Source organism: Canis aureus, chromosome 36, assembly GCF_053574225.1.
Source record: "Canis aureus isolate CA01 chromosome 36, VMU_Caureus_v.1.0, whole genome shotgun sequence".
Classification (NCBI taxonomy): domain Eukaryota; kingdom Metazoa; phylum Chordata; class Mammalia; order Carnivora; family Canidae; genus Canis; species Canis aureus.
In genome coordinates, this window is record NC_135646.1 from 12,862,040 (window position 1) to 12,886,614 (window position 24,575).

General features: G+C 43.2%; 2 protein-coding genes and 1 non-coding gene across 5 annotated transcripts in view; 1 reads left to right on the forward strand and 2 right to left on the reverse strand.

The window, feature by feature from the left end:
* Positions 1 to 21,225, reverse strand: part of CPS1 (carbamoyl-phosphate synthase 1) — a 354,529-nt gene extending 333,304 nt beyond the window's left edge. Inside the window, exons 1-2 of one of the 3 annotated variants that reach the window (XM_077885468.1) lie at positions 20,894 to 21,225; positions 19,798 to 20,112 (exon numbers count right to left, since the gene is read on the reverse strand). The gene's annotated coding sequence lies outside the window, so the exon portion shown is untranslated. Of the gene's footprint in view, positions 1 to 19,797; positions 20,137 to 20,866 lie in introns of all 3 variants that reach the window. The other 2 variants (XM_077885466.1, XM_077885467.1) reach the window with 2 other exon arrangements.
* Positions 18,030 to 18,131, reverse strand: LOC144306302 (U6 spliceosomal RNA). Its single transcript, XR_013373371.1, has one exon. It is a non-coding gene; the product is annotated as a U6 spliceosomal RNA (small nuclear RNA).
* Positions 21,226 to 21,390: 165 nt separating the features above from the next.
* ACADL (acyl-CoA dehydrogenase long chain) overlaps positions 21,391 to 24,575 on the forward strand; it is a 47,264-nt gene continuing 44,079 nt past the window's right edge. The window contains exon 1 of the mRNA XM_077885470.1: positions 21,391 to 21,513. Coding sequence (XP_077741596.1) covers positions 21,416 to 21,513 — 98 coding nt within the window. The 5' untranslated portion in view covers positions 21,391 to 21,415. The remainder of the gene's footprint in view (positions 21,514 to 24,575) is intronic.

The window sequence follows — 24,575 nt, forward strand, 5'->3', positions numbered from 1 at the left end:
TAAATAAGTTAATAAACTACATCTTTTAAAAACGAAGCTCTAGAGATTTTTTTTAGCACAGCTCTAATTTTGCAATTGTACACTAGGAGAAAGGGGACCTCTAAACCAATTTTATACAGCTTTGGATGAAGGTATGTATATCTTATGTACTTTACATAGATGCTGAGATACACAGATAGATCTTATTTGAGTGAACCTTCAAATGTAATTACCTTCCTATTTATGGTTTGCTCTATAGATCACAAAGATACTTTGCTAAATATCCCCAAAGGTAAATACTTTTAAATTGAGAAACTGGAACAATATTTATCATTTTTTTTTTGACCGACTGTCAGGTAATGTGCTAGAATTTTCATTATCTGCAAACACAACATATTGTAGCATAGATGACTTCTATTTCACCAGAAGTAGCTGGGTAAAAATTCACAATGCAAATGTTATTTAGTGTCTCTTTCTTTCTGGATAATAAAAACAAACCACGTTTACCCACTAGATAATCAAAGAAAAATCCCTGGGATTTCTTCCTGCTGTTTTCTCCCTTTCAGCTAGGCCTAGCAGCCAACACAATATTTTACCATTGATCTGCAGATTGTACTGAGTCAACGCAAACTACAGACCTCAAACAACTAGTCAGAGTTCAGGAAGCTGGCAAAACCTTGCATTAGCTGGCACGCAGAGGGTATCTTCTGTGGCTTATGCAAGCTTTGGGGCTGGTTTTCCTCCATGAGCACCGCTAATGATTTCTCCTCGGATGCCAGGATTTACCACTTGAATCACAGCAGCAAGCTCCTAGAAGATGTTCTTTATCCATGTTTCTTTCTCTGTGCCACTGGCTGGTATCAAAGTCCTTCACATCTTTCCTTATTTCAACAGTAGGAACTCTAGCATCCCTGGAACAAGGAAGGCCTGGGCTTGGATTTTTGGTCAGGGGTGAACTTTTTTTTCACAGTTTCCCCACAGTAATGAAGTCTTCTTCATCCACTCAACAGTCTAAGCCCCAGCCTCAACCCAGGCCACAGGTTCTAAAAATTCCATTTTGAAAGACAGTTGAATGTTAGGAGGCTTTGGCCAAAATGAGAGGGTGAAGAAGAAAATGTTTTAAGGATAATAGTGGTTACTATGACCCAGGTGATTTACAAACATTTCATTTAGCTTCTCCAGCAAACCTCTGCAGCCTTCCTATTTCACAGTTGAGAAAGCTGAGATTTGGGATAAGCAACATGCCCAGGGTTCTACAGATAGTATTTTCTAGAGTAGAAGAGCCCATGAACTCTTCTATGGTTTCTCTTTATTTTACTTTAACATATTCTCCATCTCTCTCTCCTCTGTCTTCCCCTTAAGGTCCCCAATGTTCTTTTCAAAATCAAAGTTCAAAATAATTAAAACAGTAGGAAATTACCTCATGAACAGACACAGGACTTATCTCCATTGTACTTATCAGCACCTGGTTTATTACTTACTTCCGCAGACAAGCTCCACGGGGTTAAGACACATGTTTTATTCATTTTTGTCTAGAGCACCTGGAAGAGTACCTGGTACTCTTAAGAATCCTGGTACACATAAGAATCCCAATAAGTACTATTGAATGAATAAATGAATGGACAAGCAGATGAATGGAACAGAAAGTCTAGAAATATAGCCAAATATATAAGGAAATGCAAATGATAGAGGTGGCATCGGTAGAAAACATGTTTATTGGAATAATGGTACTATGAAAATGTTTAGTCATCTGAGAAAAAAATGCATCATTTTGCCAAAATACATTTCAGAGAGATCAAAGATTCATATATATGAAGAAAATGAATCTATAAAAACTCTAATGAAAACTATGGAAGAAATTTTCTGTGGTTACAGATTGAGAAACTCTTTTCTATTCCTTTAAGACATTGCAGTTCTTTGCCAGGTAATAAAATGGCATTATACTCTGCTGTTGGAAATGTGTATGTTTACATGTGTATGTGTACCTAGAGTAAAGGGAGTGGGGGTCAGCAGATGAGTAAAAACTTGAGAAAGGGGTGATAATTTCTTGAACAGAAGAACAGATGCCTCTCTTAGGTAGAAGGGAAAAATGAATGGGCATCACAATAAATTTAAGAAGGGACGTGGGAAGTTGAAGGAGTCCCCGAAGATGGAGGTTAAGTGCAGGGCTGCCAATTTTATTAAAATATATGCACCTGAGGGATGCCTGGGTGGCTCAGTCAGTTAAGCGTCTGCCTTTGGCTCAGGTCATGATCCCAGGGTCCTGGGATCTAGCCCCATGTAGGGCTCCCGGCTCAGCGGGGAGCCAACTGAGCAGGGAGCCAGCCTGTCCCTCGCCCTTTACCCCTCCCCCTGCTTGTGCTCAGTCACTCTCTCAAATAAAATCTTTAAATAAATAAATAAAGCTCTTGAATTAAAAATATAATTCATGTTCCATATGGTTTCAGCCCATAAGCTGACACTCAATAATATTAGTTTATAATGACAGATTAATTTGACTTAATATTTTATATTAAGATTCCTATCACCTAAGAAGTGTATGCTACAAAATCAATCTTCCCAGTTTAAGATGAGGCTTTAGCAGAGATATTCTTAGTCTTGATATTGCTATGGGAATTTTGTCAGACTTATCTACTGCAGTAAAGCTTCAAAAAAATTGTCAAATTGAGACTAGGTCCAGTTGCTATGTCAAAGGACATATATTCTTTTGTTTTTTAAATTCAAAGTTAGTCATTTGGGGAATATAAAATAGTGAAAGGGAATAAAGGGGAAAGGAGAAAAAATGAGTGGGAGATATCAGAATGGGAGACAGAACATGAGAGACTCCTAACTCTGGGAAATGAACTAGGGGTGGTGGAAGGGGAGGTGGGCGGGGGGTGGGGGTGACTGGGTGATGGGCACTGAGGGGGGCACTTGATGAGATGAGCACTGGGTGTTATTCTATATGTTGGCAAATTGAACACCAATAAAAAATAAATTTATAAAAAAACAAAACAAAGTTAACATATAGTGTAGTATTGGTTTTAGGAGTAGAATTTAGTAATTCATCACTAACATGTAACACCCAGCGCTCATCCCAACAAAAGCCCTCCTTAATGCCCATTACCCATTTAGCCCATCCACCACCCGCCCTCCCTCCCTCAACCCTCAATTTTTTCTCTGTATTTAAGAGGCCCTATGGTTTGCCTCCCCCCTTACTTTATTTTTCCTTTCCTTCCCCTATGTTCATCTGTTTTCTCAAATTCCACATGAATGAAACCATATATTTGTCTTTCTCTAACGATTTATTCACTTACCATAAATCACTAATTCTATCCACATTGTTGCAAATGGCAAGATTTCATTCTTTTTGATTGCTAGTAGTATTCCGTTATATATATACAATATTCCATTATATATATATAGTATTCCATTATATATATATACACATACACACACACACACATACACACACACATCTTCTTTATAAATTTATCCATCAATGGACATTTTGGCTCTTTTCATAATTTGGCAATTGTTGATAGTGCCGCTATAAACATTGGGGTGCATGTGCTCCTTTGAATCAACATTTTTTTTTATCCTTTGGATAAATACCTAGTAGTGCAATTTCTGGATTGTAGGGTAGTTCTATTTTTAACTTTTTGAGGAACCTCCATACTATTTTCCAGAGTGGCTGCCCCATTTCGCATTCCCATCAATTATCAAAAGGCTTCTCTTTTCTCTGCATCCTTGCCAACATCTGTTGTTTCCTAAGTTGTTAATTTTAGCCCTTCTGATAGGTCTGAGTTGGTATCTCATGGTGGGCTTTTTTTATATCTATTTATTTATTAAAAAGCGGGAGAGAAAGAGTAGCAGGAAGGACAGAGGAAAAGGGAGAGGAAGAGAATCTTCAAGCAGACTCTCCACTGAGCATAGTGCCTAACTCAGGGCTTGGTACTAGGACCCTGAGATCATAATGGGCCAAAATCAAGAGTTGGATCCTCAACCAACCGAGCCACCCAGATGCCCCTCTCACTGTGGTTTTGATGTGTATTTCCCTGATGATGAGTGACCTTGGGCATCTTTTCATATGAATGTCTTTTTTTTTTTAATTTTTTTATTTATTTATGATAGTCACACAGAGAGAGAGAGAGAGAGAGAGAGAGAGAGAGGCAGAGACATAGGCAGAGGGAGAAGCAGGCTCCATGCACCAGGAGCCCGATGTGGGATTCGATCCCAGGTCTCCAGGATCACGCCCTGGGCCAAAGGCAGGCGCTAAACTGCTGCGCCACCCAGGGATCCCTACATGAATGTCTTCTTTGGAAAAATGTCCATTCATGTCTTCTGCCTATTTCTTAACTACATCATTTGTTTTTTGGGATGTTGAGCTTGATACGTCTTTTTAAAGATTGATTTATTTATTTTAGAGAGAAAGAGAGCTCAAGCAGGGGAAGGGCAGAGGGAGGGAAAGAATCCTCAAGCAGACTTCTCACTGAGACTCAATCCAAAGATCCTGAAATCATGACCCAAGCTGAAATCAAGAGCTGAACGCTTAACTGATTGAGCCACCCAGGAGCTCCAAGTTCATAAGTTCTTTATAGATTATTGATACTAGCCCTTTATCAGATAGTCATTTGCAAATATCTTCTCCCATTCCATTGGATGACTTTTAGTTTTGCTCATTGTTTCCTTCACTAAGCAGAAAATTTTTATCTTGATGAGATCCCCAATAGTTCATTATGGTTTTGTTTCCCTTGCCTCCAGAGCCCTGTCTAGTAAGAAGTTCCTGCCAAGGTCAAAGACGTTGCTACCAGATTACTCCTCTAGGATTTTGATGGCTTCTTGTCTAATATTTAGGTCTTTGAACCATTTTGAATTTATTTTGTGTATCGTATAAGAAAGTGGTCCAGTTTGTTTCTTCTGCATATCACTATCTGGCTTTCCCAACACCATTTGTTGAAGAGACTGTCTTTTTCCCATTGGATATTCTCTCCTGCTTTATCAAAGATTAGTTGGCCATACAGCTGTGTGTCCATTTTCTGGGTTCTCTGTTCTGTTTCATTGGTCTATGTGTCTGTTTTTGTGCCAGTACCATGCTGTCTTGTTGATTACAACTTTGTAATAGAGCTTGAAGTGTGGAATTGTGATGCCACCAGCTTTGCTTTCCTTTCTCAACAACCCTTTGGCTATTCAGGTCTTTTCTGGTTCCATTCAAATTTTAGAATTGTTTGTTCCAGCTCTGTGAGAAATGCTGGTGTTGTTTTGATCAGGACTGCATTGAATATGTAGATTGTTTTGGTAGTATAGGTATTTTAAAAACATTTGTTCTTCCAATCCATGAGCGTGGAATGTTTTTCCATTTCTTTGTGTCTTTTTCAGTTTTTCAGAAGTGTTCTGTAGTTTTCAGAGTACAGATTTTTTACCTCTTTGGTTAGGTTTATTCCTAGGTATCTTATGGTTTTTGATGCAATTGTAAACGGGATTAATTACTTGATTTCTCTTTCTGCAGCTTCATTATTGATGTATAGAAATGCAACAGATTTCTGTACATTGATTTTATATCCTGTGACTCTGCTTGGTTCATGTATCAGTTCTAGCAATTTTTTTTTTTTAATTTATGATAGTCACAGAGAGACAGAGAGAGGCAGAGACACAGGCAGAGGGAGAAGCAGGCTCCATGCACCGGGAGCCCGATGTGGGATTCGATCCTGGGTCTCCAGGATCGCGCCCTGGGCCAAAGGCAGGCGCCAAACCGCTGCGCCACCCAGGGATCCCAGTTCTAGCAATTTTTTTGGTGGATTCTTGCAGGTTTTCTATATAAAGTATCAGGTCATCTGCAAATAGTGAATTTTTAACTTCTTCCTTGCCAATTTGGATGTTTTTTATTTCTTCTTGATGTCTAATTGCTGAGGCTAGGACTTCCAGTACCATGTTGAACAACAGTGATGAAAGTTGACATCCTGTCATGTTCCTGACCTTAGGAGAAAAGCTCTCAGTTTTTCCCCATTGAGGATGATATTAGCTGTGGGTTTTTCATAATGTGGCGTTTATGATGTTGAGGTATGTTCCTTCTATCCCAACTTTCTTGAAGGTTTTTATCAAGAAAGGATGCTGTATTTTGTTAAATGATTTTTCTGTATCTACTGGTAAGATCATATGGTTCTTATCCTTTCTTTAATAGGTTGTATATCACATTGATTGATTTGCAAAGATTGAACCACCCCTGCAGCCCATGAATAAGTCCCACCTGATCATGGTGAATAATCCTTTTAATGTATTGTTGAATTCAATTAGCTAGAATCTTGTTGAGAATTTTTGCATCCATGTTCGCCAGAGATATTGGTCTGTAATTCTCCTTTTTAGGGGGGCGTACTGATCTGGTTTTGGGATCAAGATAATGCTGGCCTCATAGAATGAGTTTGGAAGTTTTCTTTCCATTTCTATTTTTTGGAACAGCTTCAGAATAAAAGGTATTAATTCTTCTTTAAATGTTTGGTAGAATTCCCCTGAGAAGGGTTCTGGTCCTGGGCTCTCATTGGGAGATTTTTGATTACTTCTTCAATTTCTTTGCTGGTTATGGGTCTGTTAGGTTTTCTATTTCTTCCTGTTTCAGTTTTGTTAGTTTATATGTATCTAGAATTTTTTTTAAGATTTATTTATTTATTCACGAGAGACACAGAGAGAGAGAGAGGCAGAGACACAGGCAGCGGGAGAAGCAGGCTCCCTGCAGGGAGCCCAATGCAGGAGTCGATCCCAGGCCCCAGGGATCACAACCTGAGCCAAAGGCAGACACTCAACTGCTGAGCCACCCAGGCATTACTGTTTCTAGGATTTTATCTGTTTTTTTTTTTTCCAGGTTGCCCAATTTCTTGGCATATAATTGCTCATAATATTCTCTTATAATTGTTTGTATTTCTGCAAGGTTGGTTGTGATCTTTCCTCTTTCATTCATGATTTTATTTATTTGGGTCCTTTCTCTTTTCCTCTTGATAGGTCTGGCTAGGGATTTATCAACTTTATTAATGCCTTCAAATGACTAGTTTTGTTAATCCGTTCTACCTTTTTTTTAAAAATTTCGATATCTTTTATTTCTGCTCTAATACTTGTTAATTCCCTTCTGCTGACTCTCTAATCTTTATTATTTACTTTCTTCTGCTGGCGTTAGGCTTTATTTGCTGCTCTTTTTCTAGCTTCTTTAGGTGTAAGGTTAGGTTGTATATTTAAGACTTTTCTTGCTTCTTGAGGAAGATCTATATTGCTATATACTTCCCTCTTAGGACTGTCTTTGCTGCATCTCACAGGTTTTATTTAGACTGTCATGTTTTCATTTTCATTTGCTTCCATGTATTTTTTATTTCTTATTTAATTTCCTGATTAACCCATTCATTTGTTAGTAGGATTTTTTTTTTTTTTTTTTTTTTTTTTTTAGAGAGAGAGAGAGAGCCTGCAGGGAGTGGGAAGAAGTAGAAAGAAGTAGAAAGAATCTGAAGCAGGCTCTACACTCAGTGAGGAGCCCACCACAGGGCTCTATCTCAAGCCCCGGACTGAAATCAAGTGTTGGACACTTAGCCACCTGAGCCATTAGGGTGCCCCTCATCCCTTCACTTTCAATCTGGATGTATCATTGGTCTAAAATGAGTATCATATAACAGCAAATTAGTGAGTCCTTTTTTTTTTATTATTATTCATTCTAATATCCTATGTCTTTTGATTGGAGCATTCGGTCCATTTACATTCATAGCAATGAATTTAGCCTATAAAGTCTCTGTTCCTGTAGATTTTGTATCTATTCCCTTCTAGTCTTTGTTGCTTTTGGTCTGTCTTTCCTGCTTTAGTATTTCTTACAGAGCTGGCTTAGTGTTCACAAGCTCCTTTAGTTTTTGCTTGTCTTGGAAACTCTTTATCTCTTCTTCTATTTTGTGTGTTTTTTTTTAATTTTTATTTATTTATGATAGTCACACAGAGAGAGAGAGGCAGAGACATAGGCAGAGGGAGAAGCAGGCTCCATGCACCGGGAGCCCGACGTGGGATTTGATCCCGGGTCTCCAGGATCGTGCCCTGGGCCAAAGGCAGGCGCTAAACCGCTGCGCCACCCAGGGATCCCTCTTCTTCTATTTTGAATGACAGCCTTGCTGGATAAAGTAATCTTGGCTGCAGATTTTTTCCAATAAAGATGTTAAATATATCATGCCACTTCTCTCTGGCCAAGTTTCTGTGACAGATCTGCTGCTGATCTTATGTGTCTACCCTTACAAGGTAATGACCTTTTGTCCTTGGCTGTTTTCAGAATTCTCTCTTTTATCTTTGTTTTACTGTGATATGTCTTGGTGTTTACCTATTTTTGTTGATTTTGAGTGGAGTTCTCTGTGCCTCTTAGAGTTTAATGCCTGTTTCCTCCTCCAGATTAGGGAAGTTCTCAGCTATAATTTACTGAAATAAACCTTCTGCCCCTTTTTCTTGGTCTTCTTCTGGGACTCCTATGATAAGGACATTATTGGGCTTTATAGAATCACTGAGTTCCCTAAGTCTATTCATGATCCAATAGTTTTCTTTCCCTCTTCTTTTCAGCTTCATTATTTTCCATAATTTTTATCTTGTGTATCACCTATTTGATCCTCTGCTTCTTCTATCCTTGGTTGTGATTACTACATCCCATCAGTTTTGCTTCTCAGTTATATCATTTTTTTATTTCTAGTTTTTATCTCTGTAGCAGGGTTTCTCTGGTGTCTTCTATGCTTCTTTCAAGACTAGCCAGTATTCTTATGACTGTTGTTCTAAATTTTTTATTCAGATATATTGCTTATATCTGTTTTGAGCAAATCCCTGGCTGTGATTTCTTCTTGATCTTCTTTTGGAAAAAAAATTCCTCCATCTTGTCATTATGTTTAGGTTTCTGTCCTTTGAGTATTATGAAAGCTTAATATATTTTCTGTTCCCGAGAGTAATAATATATTAAGAAGGAGTCATATACTGTCCAGGCCCTGGCATTTTAGGAAGTATTTCTGGTGTATGCTGTGTGCACTTTGCTTTGTCTTTTGGCTCCTCTTTCCCATAGGTCATTCCTTCAGTCCTCTACAGAGTTCCTCCTTGCTTGCAGTGGGGATTGTTTGGACTTTTAAGTAGGTGTGCTTTGCTTGTTAAGATAAGCCTGGAAGGTGGAGGCAGAAGGCTTGATCCAAGGAAAAGGAACAAAAAAAGCAAACAAAGACCTACAAGCCTGATTCCAAAGAATAAGAAAAAAAGAAAAAAAAATATTGATCCAAAAAAAATGATAAAAGGAAACAAACCAACAAATTATAAGCCTGATAAAGGGAAAAAAAAGAAGATAAAATAAAAATATAAAAATTAAAAATTTTAAACAAATAAAGCTTATTTCCAATAGAACCCTTACACTTTAGAGCACTCTATGATCTATAGAACTGGTACATGTGGGGGTCCTGTGTTGGTCTTCTGAGGGAAAGGCCTGCTGCACTTTCTCAGTCAGATCTGCCCTCATAAAGATGTCCCTGCTGAGCACAGGGGGGTTGAGTTTGCTGTAAAAAAATTCCAGCCTTAGGGCACCTGGGTGGCTCAGTCGGTTGGGCATCTGCCTTCACCTCAGCTCATGATCCTGGGATTCTAGGATGGAGCACCACATAGGGCTCATTACTCAGCAGGAAGTCTGCTTCTCCCTCTCCTTCTGCCCCTTCCCCTGCTTTTATGCTCTGTCTAATAAATAAAATCTTTAAGAAGAAGAAGATGACTACTCCAGCCTCTACTCTAAGTGCTGTGTTTCTCTCTGAAGTCCAACCATGCTGGTGGGCAGCAGGTGGAAGATACTGTCACCTCACCCTCTCGTCCCCAGGGAGAGGAACTCACAGCTGCTGCTGTTCAGGAGGCTCTCACAGAAAAGCAAACAATCTCCTCTCCTGTCCCAAGCTCTTACCAGATCCCTGCCCTCAACTTGTCTGCCTGGCTGGTGGCATACCCAGCACCACAGTTCTCCTGTGTTTTTATCTCTGGCCAGAGGATGGGATTCAAAACTCCACAATTTGAGGGCCTGGCAAGGTGCAGACCCACTTCTCTTCCCAGAGGAGAGCCTTACAGCACCATTCTGTCCCAGAAACGCAGTCATGTGGTGTGCATAAGGTGGCTGAATTCCACTGTGACACACATGGAAAGCTCTGACCAGGTTACCTGCCCTCTGTCCATGTCTCTGTCCCCTGCTGTTGAAAGGCCACTCAATGGCTCCCAAAAGCCCTTTCGTCCTTGGAGAGGCAAAATAAACTTTTCCAGGTGAACTCCAGGAAAGGGAGTGCTCTCTCCCAGTGCAAACCAGTGGATCCCCTCACCACAGCTTATTGTTCAAACCCTACATACTGTTCTCTCTCCTGCATGCTCTTTCTCGCAGACTTGACTCTGCAAAAAGGGCTTCTCCCTTTCATAGCACTGTGGCTTTCCTCTTCTCCAATTCACAGCTCTGAACCTTCGCATCTGCCAAGTTATCTCCTTCCAATTGTGCAGACTGTTTTCCTAACCCTTAGGTCAATTTCCTAGTTGTTTGAACTAGTGCATTCGGATTTGATGTTGATCTGGCTGCATTCGGATTTGATGTTGATCTAGCTGCATTCAAGGGATGAGGTAAGCTCAGGTTTCCCTACCACTCTGCCATCTTAACCCTTCTCCACTCCTGTTTTTCACAAAGGATATATATTCTTTAAAAAAAAAAAAAAAATGTATATTCTTAGAGAAATCGTACCATAAAGGCTTATCTTACTCTGAATAAAAATTATCTATGCTAGAGAATAACTCCATATTACACAAGCAAAGTGGTTTAACAGTCATCCTTCTGATACTGTCCAGGATTCATATAATGGCATTACACATTAGATTTCTTTAGTCTAAGACTGTAATGCATTAAAAGATGTATAAACCTTCTTTATATGATTAGATCAGTTTTTCTTTTAATCAGAGGACATACTCATCTCTCTAATGAGCTCTCTATAAAATAAAGAACAGAGCAGCTCTAGAATATAAATTTTATAATCTTTTTCACATTGAGCAATGATTTAGTGTTTACAATGTGTACTACTAATATGGCTATTATAGATGTGGCCCAGAGGGGGAAAATTTAGATTTCCAAGCTTGAAGTTTTTGTTTTTGTTTTTTTTTAATTTTTATTTTTATTTATGATAGTCACACAGAGAGAGAGAGAGAGAGAGAGAGAGGCAGAGACACAGGCAGAGGGAGAAGCAGGCTCCATGCACCGGGAGCCCGACATGGGATTTGATCCCGGGTCTCCAGGATCGCGCCCTGGGCCAAAGGCAGGCGCCAAACCACTGCACCACCCAGGGATCCCCCAAGCTTGAAGTTTAAACAAATCCATTCTTAATCCTGACAATTACATTTTCTGTAAAAATTGTATTGGCTAAAGATATTTAAATCACTTTTTTTTTAGAAGAAAATGTTCCAAAATATAAAACAGCCAACTAGTTTTTCCCTCCGTACAAGAAAAAAATACATATATTTCAGACAAATTTAGAAAACAAATTCCAGGGCACCTGGGTGGCTCAGTCAGTTAACCTCCTGGCTCTGGGTTTTGGCTCAGGTCACGGTATCATGGGTTTGGGGATGGAGCCCCATATGGGGCGTCTCAGGGAGTCTGCTTGAGATTCTCTCTCTCTGCCCTTCCCCCCACTCAGGCAAGTGTGCTGTTTCTCAAATAAATACATCTTTTTTTAAAATTCCAGAATCAGTTTTGTTTTAGATTATCCATTTATTTATTTTTATTTAAATTCAGTTAGCCAGATTTTATATTTAAAAATAAAATCAAAGCCCCCCAAAAAACCCAAGCAAAAAAAAATCAGATTAAATAAAATTTACAGTGAATATATCCAGCAAACACCTGTATATGCAATTAAATACCTTCTGTTACTGCAGCATGAACCTCAGGCAAACAATATACAAGTGTTCTGTGTGGTAGATTCAGTTTTCTTAAAGTGTCATCAAGATATTCTTCAGATCAAATATAAAATAATAAAATGCTCTTAATCACTCCATTTGTATACATTTATAAACAGACCACTAGTGATTGAAGTTAGAGAAGCTGACATTTCCATCAGTCCAGAAGAGGAACATGTGGACCTGATATATACTAATAGGTATCAGGACAGAAACATAAGTAGTCCCTATTCCTCAAACACTTACCTCCTAATTAAGAGACACTGCATACCCAGTTTTTAAACATACAAGATAGTGTATCTTTGCATAATATCAAATAAACACTAAAAGAGAGGGAGAGCTAAAGACAGGAGCTCTTTTTTTCCTTCATGTACTCTAAAGGGTTAAAGATTTTTATATTTCAACTGGACAACTAGGGGTAATTTTTCTTCTTTTTTAAATGTAGTTTTGTGTTATTGTTTTTTTTAATGTTTTTAGGAGTTTCTGCTTTTTTTGCACTATACAATATGGATTTCTTAAGGATGACAACAGTTGCCAATTATTGAGTGCTTTTCATAATCCTGTCATTGTTCTTTTTCTTTTTTATCGTCATTTTTCGAACCACTTCATCCTTGTTTTCTGAAAAGTCACCCAGCAGCTCGATGATATAGGTACTGTTATTCTTCATTTACATGTGAGTAAATGGAGGTTCAGAGAATTTACGCTATACCTACTAAGTCCATGCCACCAAGGAGGCGACCTGTATCAATCAGCCCATGGACAAAGGAGCCTTCAGAATATTCAAGCCAGAGAGGATTCCCAACATCTGTCAGATTCCAGCTGAGCTCTGTCCTTACCACATTTCCCCTCACTTCTGCCTTAATCATAAAATAATCTCTTAACTTTGGCCTATTCTTTGTTCCACTTCCTGGACTTACTGCTATCTGACATGTGATCCTGTGACATTGCTGTATTCATTGCAATAGTTAAATGAATTTGAAAGCTTCCAGGGTGTTAGACAATCCATCTATCCTTTCATGGTCTGGAATCTTGTGTTCTCCTTTAAAATATGAAGACTCTATTCTTCTAAAGGTGAAGAAAGGGGACCCCTGGGTGGCGCAGCGGTTTGGCGCCCGCCTTTGGCCCAGAGCACGATCCTGGAGACCCGGGATCGAATCCCACATCGGGCTCCCGGTGCATGGAGCCTGCTTCTCCTTCTGCCTGTGTCTCTGCCTCTCTCACTCTCTCTCTCTCTCTCTTTACTATCATAAATAAATAAAAATTAAAAAAAATAAATAAAGGTGAAGAAAGTTTAAAGCCTAACATTCTGAGTGGTTGTATATACCAGACTGGAACATAGAGCCAGAATTATTGCTCAGTTTTAGAATCTGGACAAATGAAACTCTTTTGCACCTTAGCTTATATTTGTCTTAGCTCTAAAACTCCTAGTGCTGATTACAAACTCTGGGATAAAGGATAAGACAGCATAAAGGATTTTTGTCAAATGTTATTAGTAATGGGGGAATTTCCAAATTTCCAAATGAATGACAGCTAACCAAATTAGTAGGAAGGGTCACTTTCTGTGGGTTTTGTTTTCCTAGCAACTTGGGAAGAACGTGGCCTCTCCTAAGTGTTAAGGTAAGTAAAAACAATGATGTTGCTATGAACTGTGTTTCTATTGCTGCCAATTGGATGCTTCCCATATTTTGCCTTGCCTTAGCCTCACAACAACCCTGTGAGGTAGACACTATTAATATCTCCACTTTACAAATAAGGAAACAGAGACATGAAGAGATTAACTCAGAGAGAGATTTCCAACTTCGGTCTTGATCTGTGGAATGCTATATGCCCACAATTTTTCCACTATTCCATAAAAATAGAGTGGGAAAAAGAAGCAAACAAGTAGGCCACCCACAGTGTCAGCTCCCTACTCTGGACTATCACCTTACTCCTATATTCCTCATACTCCTCTTGTATTTTAAATCATCTTATACCAGTGTCATAACTATATCGAAGATCTCTGAAAGCAGATATTTTATCTTGTACAATGTTGTACCCTCAACATTAGGAAGAATTCAACAAGTATTTAGTGAATAAAAGAAAGAATGAATGAATAAACTTTGCTCTCCCAGGCCTTATATCTATCTCCTGCCACATTAAATCTAAATTCCTTGGTGTGATACTTAGTGACAATAAAAATATTGGCCAACAGGAACTGAACTTTACATTACACCAGAACATTTTGTGTCCACAATGACAACAGACAACTGGCAAAGAACAGAGATTTAGGATTAAACCCAGGTAGTCTCATGCCTAAATCTATCCCAGGATGCCTCCCAGCTACTACCTATCTGCTGAACCGGAATTCCTACTTCTTCTCAACATATATCCTCCACTTAAGCCTAGTTTCATTACTGTCCTTCCTTTCTAGAAGTCTTCCCAATTTTGTTCCCAGCTCCTCTAGTGCCCTGATCTTTCTTTCCCTTCTTTTCACTCCCAGACTTCTCAATTCAAGGCATCTCCACGAACTGGAACATTCCCTGATTACTCAGGCCCTAATTTACATTTCAATTAATGAAAGCATGCCAAGCTGAGCTCTAAAGTAAAAATGTGTCTTATTCCTGCCAGGGAGATATAAATGACTCAAAGCGTTCATGAAACATTGGGCAGTTTGACTAAATTATCTCTGCATTATTATTTCACAAAATTAAACGTATTTACTTTACGAAACATCTTAACTTTACAATTGAGAAACCTGGTGGACACCATCTTAACCAAGTTAAGGTATTAAAATTAAGGTGGTTCAGGTTAACCTCACCAAGAACGGGACAAACTAGGATTAGGGATGTTCTGATGCAATATACTAAGAAGGACATCCCACTCTGCCATGAGGAAACCTCGAAAGAATCTAAGTTATTTCTAAAAATACCTGGTTTTTACTTTTCAAAAAACACCAATGTCATGAATTATTGGAAAAAGGAGCTGTGCCAGGTGAAAGGGTATTAGAGAGACAAGATAATGAAATATTCTGCATTGGACTTGTCAAAAGTTCAGAAATAGCCAAAGCAAAACCAGTGAATCACTGAAGAAGTAGTTAGTAAAAGTTTCTTCTGCACACAGGAAAAAGACAATTCACAAATGGAAAGCACTCAAACCACAACACGGAACGAGCCTCAGGGGTATATCACTAGAACAGTAGGCCACCCCGCCCCTGCCCCACCCCCCCCCACCCCCCACACACACCATCCAGTTCCTCTTTCCACAGTTTCAGCTCCCTGTGGTCATCCCCGAGGTCTAGAAGCAGATGATCCTCTGACATACTGACCATATGTCAGAGGGTCAGTAGCAGCCTAACTACAGCACAGCACCTCCTGTCATTGACTTCACCTCATCTCATTACATAGGAATTTATCATCCCACATTATCACAAGCTAGGTGAGTACAGTACAATAAAACATTCTGAGAAATCACATTCTCATAACTTTTTTATAGTATATTGTTATAATTACTCTGGTATTGTTTGTAATCTGTACCTATGCCTAATTTATAAATTAAGCTTTATCGTAGCGAAAGAGGACTTCAACTGCCTCTGTTTTGACTTTCTAACTTACACTGGTTACCTGCAAGTACCCACCCACATTTGCCCCATACATTCCTAGTATAAGCTCGGAAAGTATTTTCAGCACTTTGGAGACAATTTTTAAGACGTTAGTCTGTGGTGTTCCTGGAATTGGCCTTACTGAAATAAATTACTTTTTTGTTCCACCAACACTGGTTTCTCTGCCTTTGAAGTTTGCCAGCAGTAAGTGGCTGAACCTGGTCTGTTTGGGCCCCTGAAGGGTTACACCCCCTTACACCCATGCACTCTTACACCCCTTACATCCATGCACTCTTGGTACAACAGTATTTCTAGCAAAAAACAAAGCAAACAAAAACATAGTGTTTACAGTGATGAGGGAACACAGGGCTAGCTGAGGACGAAGCACGAGCCTGGGGCAACACACTGGGAAGTCCTAGAAACAGGCAAAGGGACCTTCCCCTTTGGACTCAACTGCCTCAATGTTAATACTTTGCTAAGGGCAAAAGGCAATCTTAGCCCAACCCCCAGGATCTTACTTGTTGGGCCAGCGGGATCAAGGGAGATCCGGAGGCACCAACAAAATAGCAACAGACCTGTGGAGACCTGTGGCCTCCACCTCAGAACTTTCCCATCACCTGCAGACCCTGAGGACGTGTCATCAGGGGGAGCCTGGACCTATGCAGGAAACCTGAACCGTGCTTACCCAGACCGCATATAAGGCCATGGGCAGTTATTGCCCCAGGCTGATTTCACCAGGAACAAGCCTAAAACCTATCACCCCTTGCAGAGACACAACCCCTTACTCCTCCCCCCTTAAAAAGCCTGCTTGCCCTCCCCAGCACATGACTTCCCCCACCCTCTATTTCCCTGCTCTCTCCCTCCCTTGCGGGCCCTGAATCTCACCAGAGAGCCTGTCCAATTGAAAGCCTGTTTCAACCAACTTTTGCTTGTCTCTATTCCATTTCACTACCGATGGGATTAAACTTGACATTTGGTGCCGAAACCCAGGAGATCAAGGCCCCACCCTGGTGGGGAGCTTCTCTCTTCTCACCACCAGGCTCAATGGCCCCCTGGGGGTACTTTTGACTAAACCTGACATAACATAAAAATTCCTTCAGAAATTTCCTTTATCTCTAAACCCCCAAGATAAGTGTTGGCAATCATCCCCCAAGCAGAAGGCCCACATCTGAGGGGTCTCATGATTAAGATTTTATTAGACGGTAATAAGTGACCTTTTCCCAACAATAGCTAGCCCCCTCAAGGTCCTGGAAACCTTGCCTCCAAAATTCCTTAGAGAGTACACTATCCTCAAACCCCTCCCAACACCCAGGTATATAATCAGCCACCCCTGACAGGCCCGGGACAGCCACTCTTCCTGCCCATGGGTCCTGTCCCTGTGCTTTAATAAAACCATGATTTTGGGACGCCTGGGTGGCTCAGCAGTTGACAATGTCTGCCTTTGGCTCAGAGCCTGATCCCAATTCCCGGGATAGAGTCCCACATCAGGCTCCTTGCATGGAGCCTGCTTCTTCTCCCTCTGCCTGTGTCTCTGCCTCTCTCTCTCTCTCTCTCTCTCTCTCTCTCTCTCTGTCTCTCATGAATAAATAAATAAAATCTTAAAAAAAAAAAAAAAAAAACCATGATTTTGCACCAAAGACATCTCAAGAATTCTTTCTTGGTTGTCGGTTCTGGACCTCACCTATAATTCCAAAACTTCATCATACAGGGTTTGGTGCTTCCATGGTTTCAGGCATCCATTGGGTGGAGAGGGTAGGGGGGAGTCAGGTCTTGGAACATATCCCCAGCAGATAAGGAGGTTATTAAGAGACTACCGTGTGGTGACAAAGACAGTGACTATCCTCCACAGTAATTACTTATTAGTTATAATATTAGAATTTCCTTAAATGAGAGGGAATTGGTCTTCATATCAATGTTGGGGAAATAGTTCAAGTTTTGACAATGATTTCCCAGAGGCATAAGTTAAAAATGACCCAGGTCAAGTTAGTATTGCAAAATAAACTAAATTGTGATGCATGTTAGGGTTCAGAGCAGATGATTAAGAAAGAATTCTTGTCTTTGGTGTAAAAAGGTAGTTTTATTAAAGCATGGGAACAGAACCTGTGGGCAGAAAGAGCTGCACTAAGAAAGAAAGAAAGAAAGAAAGAAAGAAAGAAAGAAAGAAAGAAAGAAAGAAAGAAAGAAAAAACGAACGAGCTGTACTGGAGTTATGAGAGGTGACTGATCATACACTTTCAAGTTGAGAGGGAATTAGGGATAGTGTAAGTCCCTAAGGAATTTAGGGAGCAAGATTTCTGGGAGGCCAGTAATTGTTAGGGAAAGGTCATTTATCATTGTTTAGTAAACTCTCAGTCATGAGACCCTTCAGACCTCTATCAGTGGGCCATATGCTTCAAGGATGATTGCTAATATGCATCTTGGGTGCTAGAGGTAAAGGAAGTTTCCAAAGAAATTTTTAATATGCTAAAAGAAAACTTACAGGATCCAGGGGGGTTGGAATAATGTAAAGCTAAGACTGCCTTTTGTCCTTGGCAAATTTGTTTTTTTGTTTTTGTTTTTAATGAAACACTTCACAAACTTGTGTGTCATCCTTGCATAGAGGCCACACTAATCTCTGTATCATTCCAACTTTAACAAAACATGGGCTGCAGAAGTGAATACACCCTTAACAAAGTATTAACATCAGAGCAGCTGAACTCCCAGAGGAAGGTCACTCTACCTGTTTTAAACACTCGTCAAAGGGTTGTAATTTTTTTCTTTTGCTTTTATTTCCCATTCAGATTTGTGATGGAATTGGTTTTGTCTGCTCAGGCAATTTGTAGGGCAGATCTCCATTTTTTACCAGATTTAATTGTAATGAAAGGATATTATTAGGACATTTGTTGAAATTAGAATATGGATTGTAGATTATTTAAGAATATTATATCAGGATTTGAGGTACCTGGCTGGCTCACTTGATAGAGCATGTAACTTGATCTTGGGATCGTGAGTTCAAGTCTCACATTGGGAGTAGAGCTTACTTTAAAAAAAAAATAATAATTAGAATGCTCCCCCAATTCTCAGCAAAATAATAATAATAATAAGAAGAAGATAAACAGAATATTGTATCAGGATTAAATTTCTACATTGGATAGCTGTGCTATAGTTATTATGAGAACTCCCTGGGATCCCTGGGTGGTGCAGCGGTTTAGCGCCTGCCTTTGGCCCAGGGCGCGATCCTGGAGACCCGGGATCGAATCCCACGTCGGGCTCCCGGTGCATGGAGCCTGCTTCTCCCTCTGCCTATGTCTCTGCCTCTCTCTCTCTCTCTCTCTCTCTGTGTGACTACCATAAATAAATAAAAATTAAAAAAAAAAGATAAAAAAGAACTCCCTTTGCTCTTAGGAAATACACACTAGGAGTGCAGGGGCATAATGTATCCAATTTATCCTCAAATGACCCTCCAAAAAATACACATATGTGGCAAATGGGGCAAAATGTCCCCAACGGGAGAATCTAAGTAAAAGCTACACGGGAGTTAACTGTACTATATTTGTGACTTTTCTGTAGTTTTACATTTTTTCTGAATAAAAAACTAAAACAATTTTGATGAAAAATTAGATGACCCAAAGTGCTCAAAGAAACTTAATTCTGAAAAAATAAAACAAAGAAAGAAAACAAATTCACTGAGGAAAAGAGCTAACTGTGTAAAATAACAGAATTACATGTCAAAGGGGCAATCAAAGCTTATAAGTCAAGGAGGTATGGCAAGTATCCAAAACAAATGTTTAGTATCTTCACATCTGAAAATGGCTTATGTATCATTAAAGTGTTGTATTTCATGAAATACATGTTTTCCTAATGTCTTTCTGCAAAATGGATATTTATAATGAAACCCGTCTCTACATACATCCCTAATCACTCCCTATAAACTTAAGAGTCTTGGGGTTTCTTACATTATTGTATTTCTGAGGGATTTTGGCAATAATTCTAAAAGTTGGGAAATACTACCTTTGTCATCTACAGGGGCACTTCTGGCCCTGCTCAGAGACTAGAAACATAGGCAGGCACACTCTTTGAGGAGTGTCACAACGGCCTGCTTGCTTCAGATAGCTCCCTCCTGGTTCTGCCCTGGCACTGCCATGTCCTCTTGGTAGGTAAATGAATTTTTGTCTTTTTCAAATCTTCTTGATCTGAAATTTCACTATTAGAGCCAATTATTTGAATTAGAAAAAAAAATCTAATTTTTGTGAAACTGATTATCAAAGGCCATTATTAAAAGTCACCATCACCTGAAAACGTGAGTATGTAAGTAGAGGAGAATAAAAACAGCTAACACTTACAGAGAGTCACTTGCACAGGCTTCAGCAACGCCGTCTTCGTCTACCCTCAGATGTAGTCCAGGTGGGCTGGAGGCTGCAGAACTTGCCAAGGCAAGGCTGAGGACAAGGTGTGGCTCCTCATCACTAACTGGGCTTCCTGGTCAAGGATATGAAGATAAAGTTCTTGGGGTGTCTGGATGGCTGAGACGGTGAAGCATCTGCCTTCAGCTCTGGTCATGATCCCAGGGTCCTGGGATAGAGCCTTTCATAGGGCTCCCTGCTTAGCGAGGAGTCAGCTTCTCATTCTTCCTCTCCCTCTGCTCAGGTTCTCTCTCTCTGTCACAAATAAATAAATAAAATCTTAAAAAAAAAAAAAAGAATAAAGTTCTTGGAGAAATTATATCTCTTCTCCCTGCCTGTTACGGAGTCTGAGATCATCAACTTTTTTTTTTTTTTTTTTTTTTTCTGGATATCTCTCTTTAAAGATTAGTCCCATCCAAAAGGGGACCTGCACTGGCCAGTGGATTGAATCCAAGGCATCTGTCACCATCCAGAACCAGAATAGCCAAGTTGGTTCTGAATGTGCTCCCAGGAGGCAGCCTCTGCCACACGCAGGGCCATGGTCCTGGCTCACCTCTCTATAGACAAAGGGCAGTGAGCTTACCAAGAGATCAAGACCAGCACGTTCCACACTCCCTGGAAGATAACAGGCCACTGTGTCAACGCTGGTATGCCCCATCCCTGCCCCCGGAAGCAAGAGCATTATCTGGGCCCAAGATGCTTCTGAGGATAACTGATGCAGACAACTGCTACGTCTCCACCAAGGCTGCACTGCCACCCCAGGCAACTTGGCCAAGGCCACCTGTCATTCCGGCTCTGAGATCTACAGCTCTCTCACCAAGACGCCTCCAGAAAGAAACCCTGTTCGCTGCATTTCCCTATCAGCAGTTCATTGACCTAGTAAAGACCCACAGCAGAGTCTCCATGAAGAGGATCCGGGCTCCAGCTGTTGCCAACACAGTGTTTTTATACAAGGAGATTAAACTGAATTAATGAAGCCTGTAAAAAAAAAAAAAAAAAAAGGAATCACCTGTGAGATGTGTTAACTGGGCCTCACCATCAAATGTTACTGCTGCTGCAGGTGTTCTCAGTCCACCCTGAAGTAATATCTAGTTACCGTTTTGCAGAGGCTCAGCAAGATTGTGCAGAAGGTCTCTTATTGCCCCACACTGGGAGGTGACCCGGCCGGCCAATTACCATCTTGAGAAAACCAAGCGTCTGTTCCGGCGAAGCTAATAAATACCCCGGGCGGCCCCGAGACCCCAGGCAGCGAGGCCAGACTTCGGGCAGGTCGGCCTGGATCCCTGCGCGCCCGCCCCGCTGAGGACGCTCCACGGGGCTACCGGGATCCCCTTCCAAGAAGCTTCGGTCCCGGGGCTGCTCCCGCCTCCTCGGGCTTCCCGCCCCCGTCCCCGCCGCGCAGAGGCCGCCCCTGAGCGCCCGCCGCGGCGCGAAACCCCAAGCCCGGGACGCGGCCGAGGCCCCAGCGCTCCCGCCCGCCCGCCCCGTAGGCCCCTCGGCGCCGAGCCCGCCCCGAGCCCCAGCCCGAGCCCGAGCCCGAGCCCGAGCCCGCCCCGCCATGGCTGCGCGCGCCTTCCGCCGCCTGCGCCCGGCCCTCGGCCCGTGGGTCCGCCCGGGGCTCGGCCCCTGCGCCCTGCCTTCGCCGCCCGCCGCGAGGTGAGCGCCCGCGGGCTCCCCTGGACCGCCGGACCCTGCTGGGGGGGCTGCGGGGCCGCGGGGGGTGACGGCCCGACCCTGCTGGGGGGCCGCGGGGGGCGGTGAAACCCGGACCCTGCTGGGGGGGCTGCGGGGCCGCGGGGGGTGACGGCCCGACCCTGCTGGGGGGCCGCGGGGGGCGGTGACACCCCGACCCTGCTGGGGGGCTGCGGGGCCGCGGGGGGTGACACCCCGACCCTGCTGGGGGGCTGCGGGGCCGCGGGGGGTGACACCCCGACCCTGCTGGGGGGCTTCGGGGGGCGGTGACACCCCGACCCTGCTGGGGGGGCTGCGGGGCCGGGGGGGTGACACCGCGACCCTGCTGGGGGGGCTGCGGGGCCGCGGGGGTGACGCCCCGACCCTGCTGGGGGGCTGCGGGGCCGCGGGGGGTGACACCCCGACCCTGCTGGGGGGCTTCGGGGGGCGGTGACACCCCGACCCTGCTGGGGGGGCTGCGGGGCCGGGGGGGTGACACCGCGACCCTGCTGGGGGGGCTGCGGGGCCGCGGGGGTGACGCCCCGACCCTGCTGGGGGGCTGCGGGGCCGCGGGGGTGACACCCCGACCCTGCTGGGGGGCTGCGGGGCCGCGGGGGTGACACCCCGACCCTGCTGGGGGGCCGCGGGGCCGGGGGGCTGACACCCCGACCCTGCTGGGGGGGCTGCGGGGGGCGGTGACACCCCGACCCTGCTGGGGGGCTGCGGGGGGCGGTGACACCCCGACCCTGCTGGGGGGCTGCGGGGCCGCGGGGGGTGACACCCCGACCCTGCTGGGGGGCTGCGGGGCCGCGGGGGGTGACACCCCGACCCTGCTGGGGGGCCGCGGGGGGCGGTGACACCCCGACCCTGCTGGGGGGCCGCGGGGCCGGGGGGTGACACCCCGACCCTGCTGGGGGGGCTGCGGGGCCGCGGGGGGTGACACCCCGACCCTGCTGGGGGGCTGCGGGGGGCGATGACCCCCCACCCTGCTCCCCGGGGCCGGGCGCGGAGACACTGCCCCTTGGCGCCCGGAGCTCAGCAGCGCGGGGGCGGCCTCCTGGGCGGAGCCGGGCCGAGCGGTGAGCGCGGAGCCCCGGGCCTCGGGCTGGGCCTGGCCCTGCGCCTCCCGGAGCCTGGACCCGACTCGCTGGGCGGGGGGGGGGGGGGGGGGGATGGGGGCCTCGCGGGGTCCCCCGCAGGCTCGGGAAAGCCCGAAGCGGGGTTCGGCAAAGGCTCGGGGTCGGGCCGCAGCGGGCCCCGGGGGAGGCGGGGTCACGTCCTGGGCGCTCCTGGGCGCTGGGACGCGGCCTCCTGGGGCGCAGCCTCGGGATCCGGAGCGAGGGCGGCCTCCGCCTCACAGCGTCCCCCAAGGGGGCCCCCCAGAAAGCCCGCCCCATCACACAAGGGCCTCGAGATTTATTTAACAAATCCTTAATTAATTAAACTCGGAAGAGATAATAGTTTCTAAGTGGCTCCGTGACTATGAAGGTAGTGCTGGTAAGATCAAAAGCTTTTAGAGAACTGGCACTTAAAATCCGTTCATCGGATAAGCTGGAAGCATCCAGGATTATCCACTATGTATAAGGAGAATGACGGATGATCATTTAGCTCGTGACAACGTTGGTGGAATTCTGAGATGCTATGGGAGCGGACAAAGATCTGTTCCTCCTGAGGACAGTGGGGAAGACTTGACTCTGGAGTGGGTGCACCTTGACTTTAGGGTGGGTGCACATACTTTTCTGAGCTCTTCCCCCAGAACTTCCTAGTACGGTGATCCTCAAATTTTTATCAGGGCTCTTTTATCCCCTTTAAGTTAGAGGACCCCCCCCCCCCGAAAATTTTTAAAAAATTTTTTTGATTGATTGATTAATGAGGGTTGTATGCATATGGATATCAAGAGATAACCACAAAACAAATTTTACGAATATTTAGTTCATTAAAAGTAGCAATAGAGGTTATGGTAAGAGAAGCAAGACATGTATGATCTCATTTATAGATGGAACCTTAAAAACAAACGCATAGATACAGAGAACAGATTTCTGGTTGGGGGGTGTGGGTGTAGGAATGGGTGGAGGAAGTCAAAAGGTACAAACTTCCAGCTCTAAAGTAAGTCATGGGAGTGTAATATACAGCATGGTGACTTTTTTTAAAAAATATTTTATTTATTTATTCATGAGAAACACAGAGGGGTGGGGAGAGAGGGAGAGAGAGAGAGAGGCAGAGACACAGGCAGAGGGAGAAGCAGGCTCCATGCAGGGAGCCCGACATGGGATTCATTCGATCCTGGGTCTCCAGGATCACGCCCTGAGCCAATGTCAGGCGCTAAGCCGCTGAGCCACCAGGGCTCCCCCAGCATGGTGACTTTAGTTGATACTGTATGTATATTTCAAATTTGCTAAAAGAGCAGACTTTAAGGATTGTCAAAACAAAAAAATTATGTGTGATGATGGATGTTAACTAGACTCGTGTTGATTATTTCATAATATATACAAATATTGAACCATGTACATCTGAAACAAATGTTATATGGCAATTATAGCTGAATAATAAGTAAAAGTAACAGTAGCAAACCCATTACCGTGTTAACATAAATAACATTTCTATGAAAAGTAGATTTTTCAAAAAAGAGACATCCTTTACATTTTTACAGATCCTTTAATGTCTGGCTTAGCAGAATACATCTCAATTTTCATATCTGTTTCTGCATTACATCTATTGGGATAAGTTATTTTGGCTGGAAGTATAGAAAAAAATCTAAGAGAATTTTGGAAAAAGGAGGAACTGAGGGACCCTCTGAATAGGTCAGGGTCTAAAGTCTTATTATAGCAGGCTTCTTAATGTGCATATGAATCATTCAGGGTATTTGTTAAAATACAGATTCTGATTCAGTAGATCTGGGGTGAGGCATGAGATTGTGTATTTGTAACCAATTCCCTAGCATTGTTGAAGATGCTGGTGGATATATTTTAAATAATAGAGCCTAGCCTATTAAATTAATAGAAGTTGATTTTTGTTCAGTTTAGATTTCCTGGTTTTTATAGGGAGAA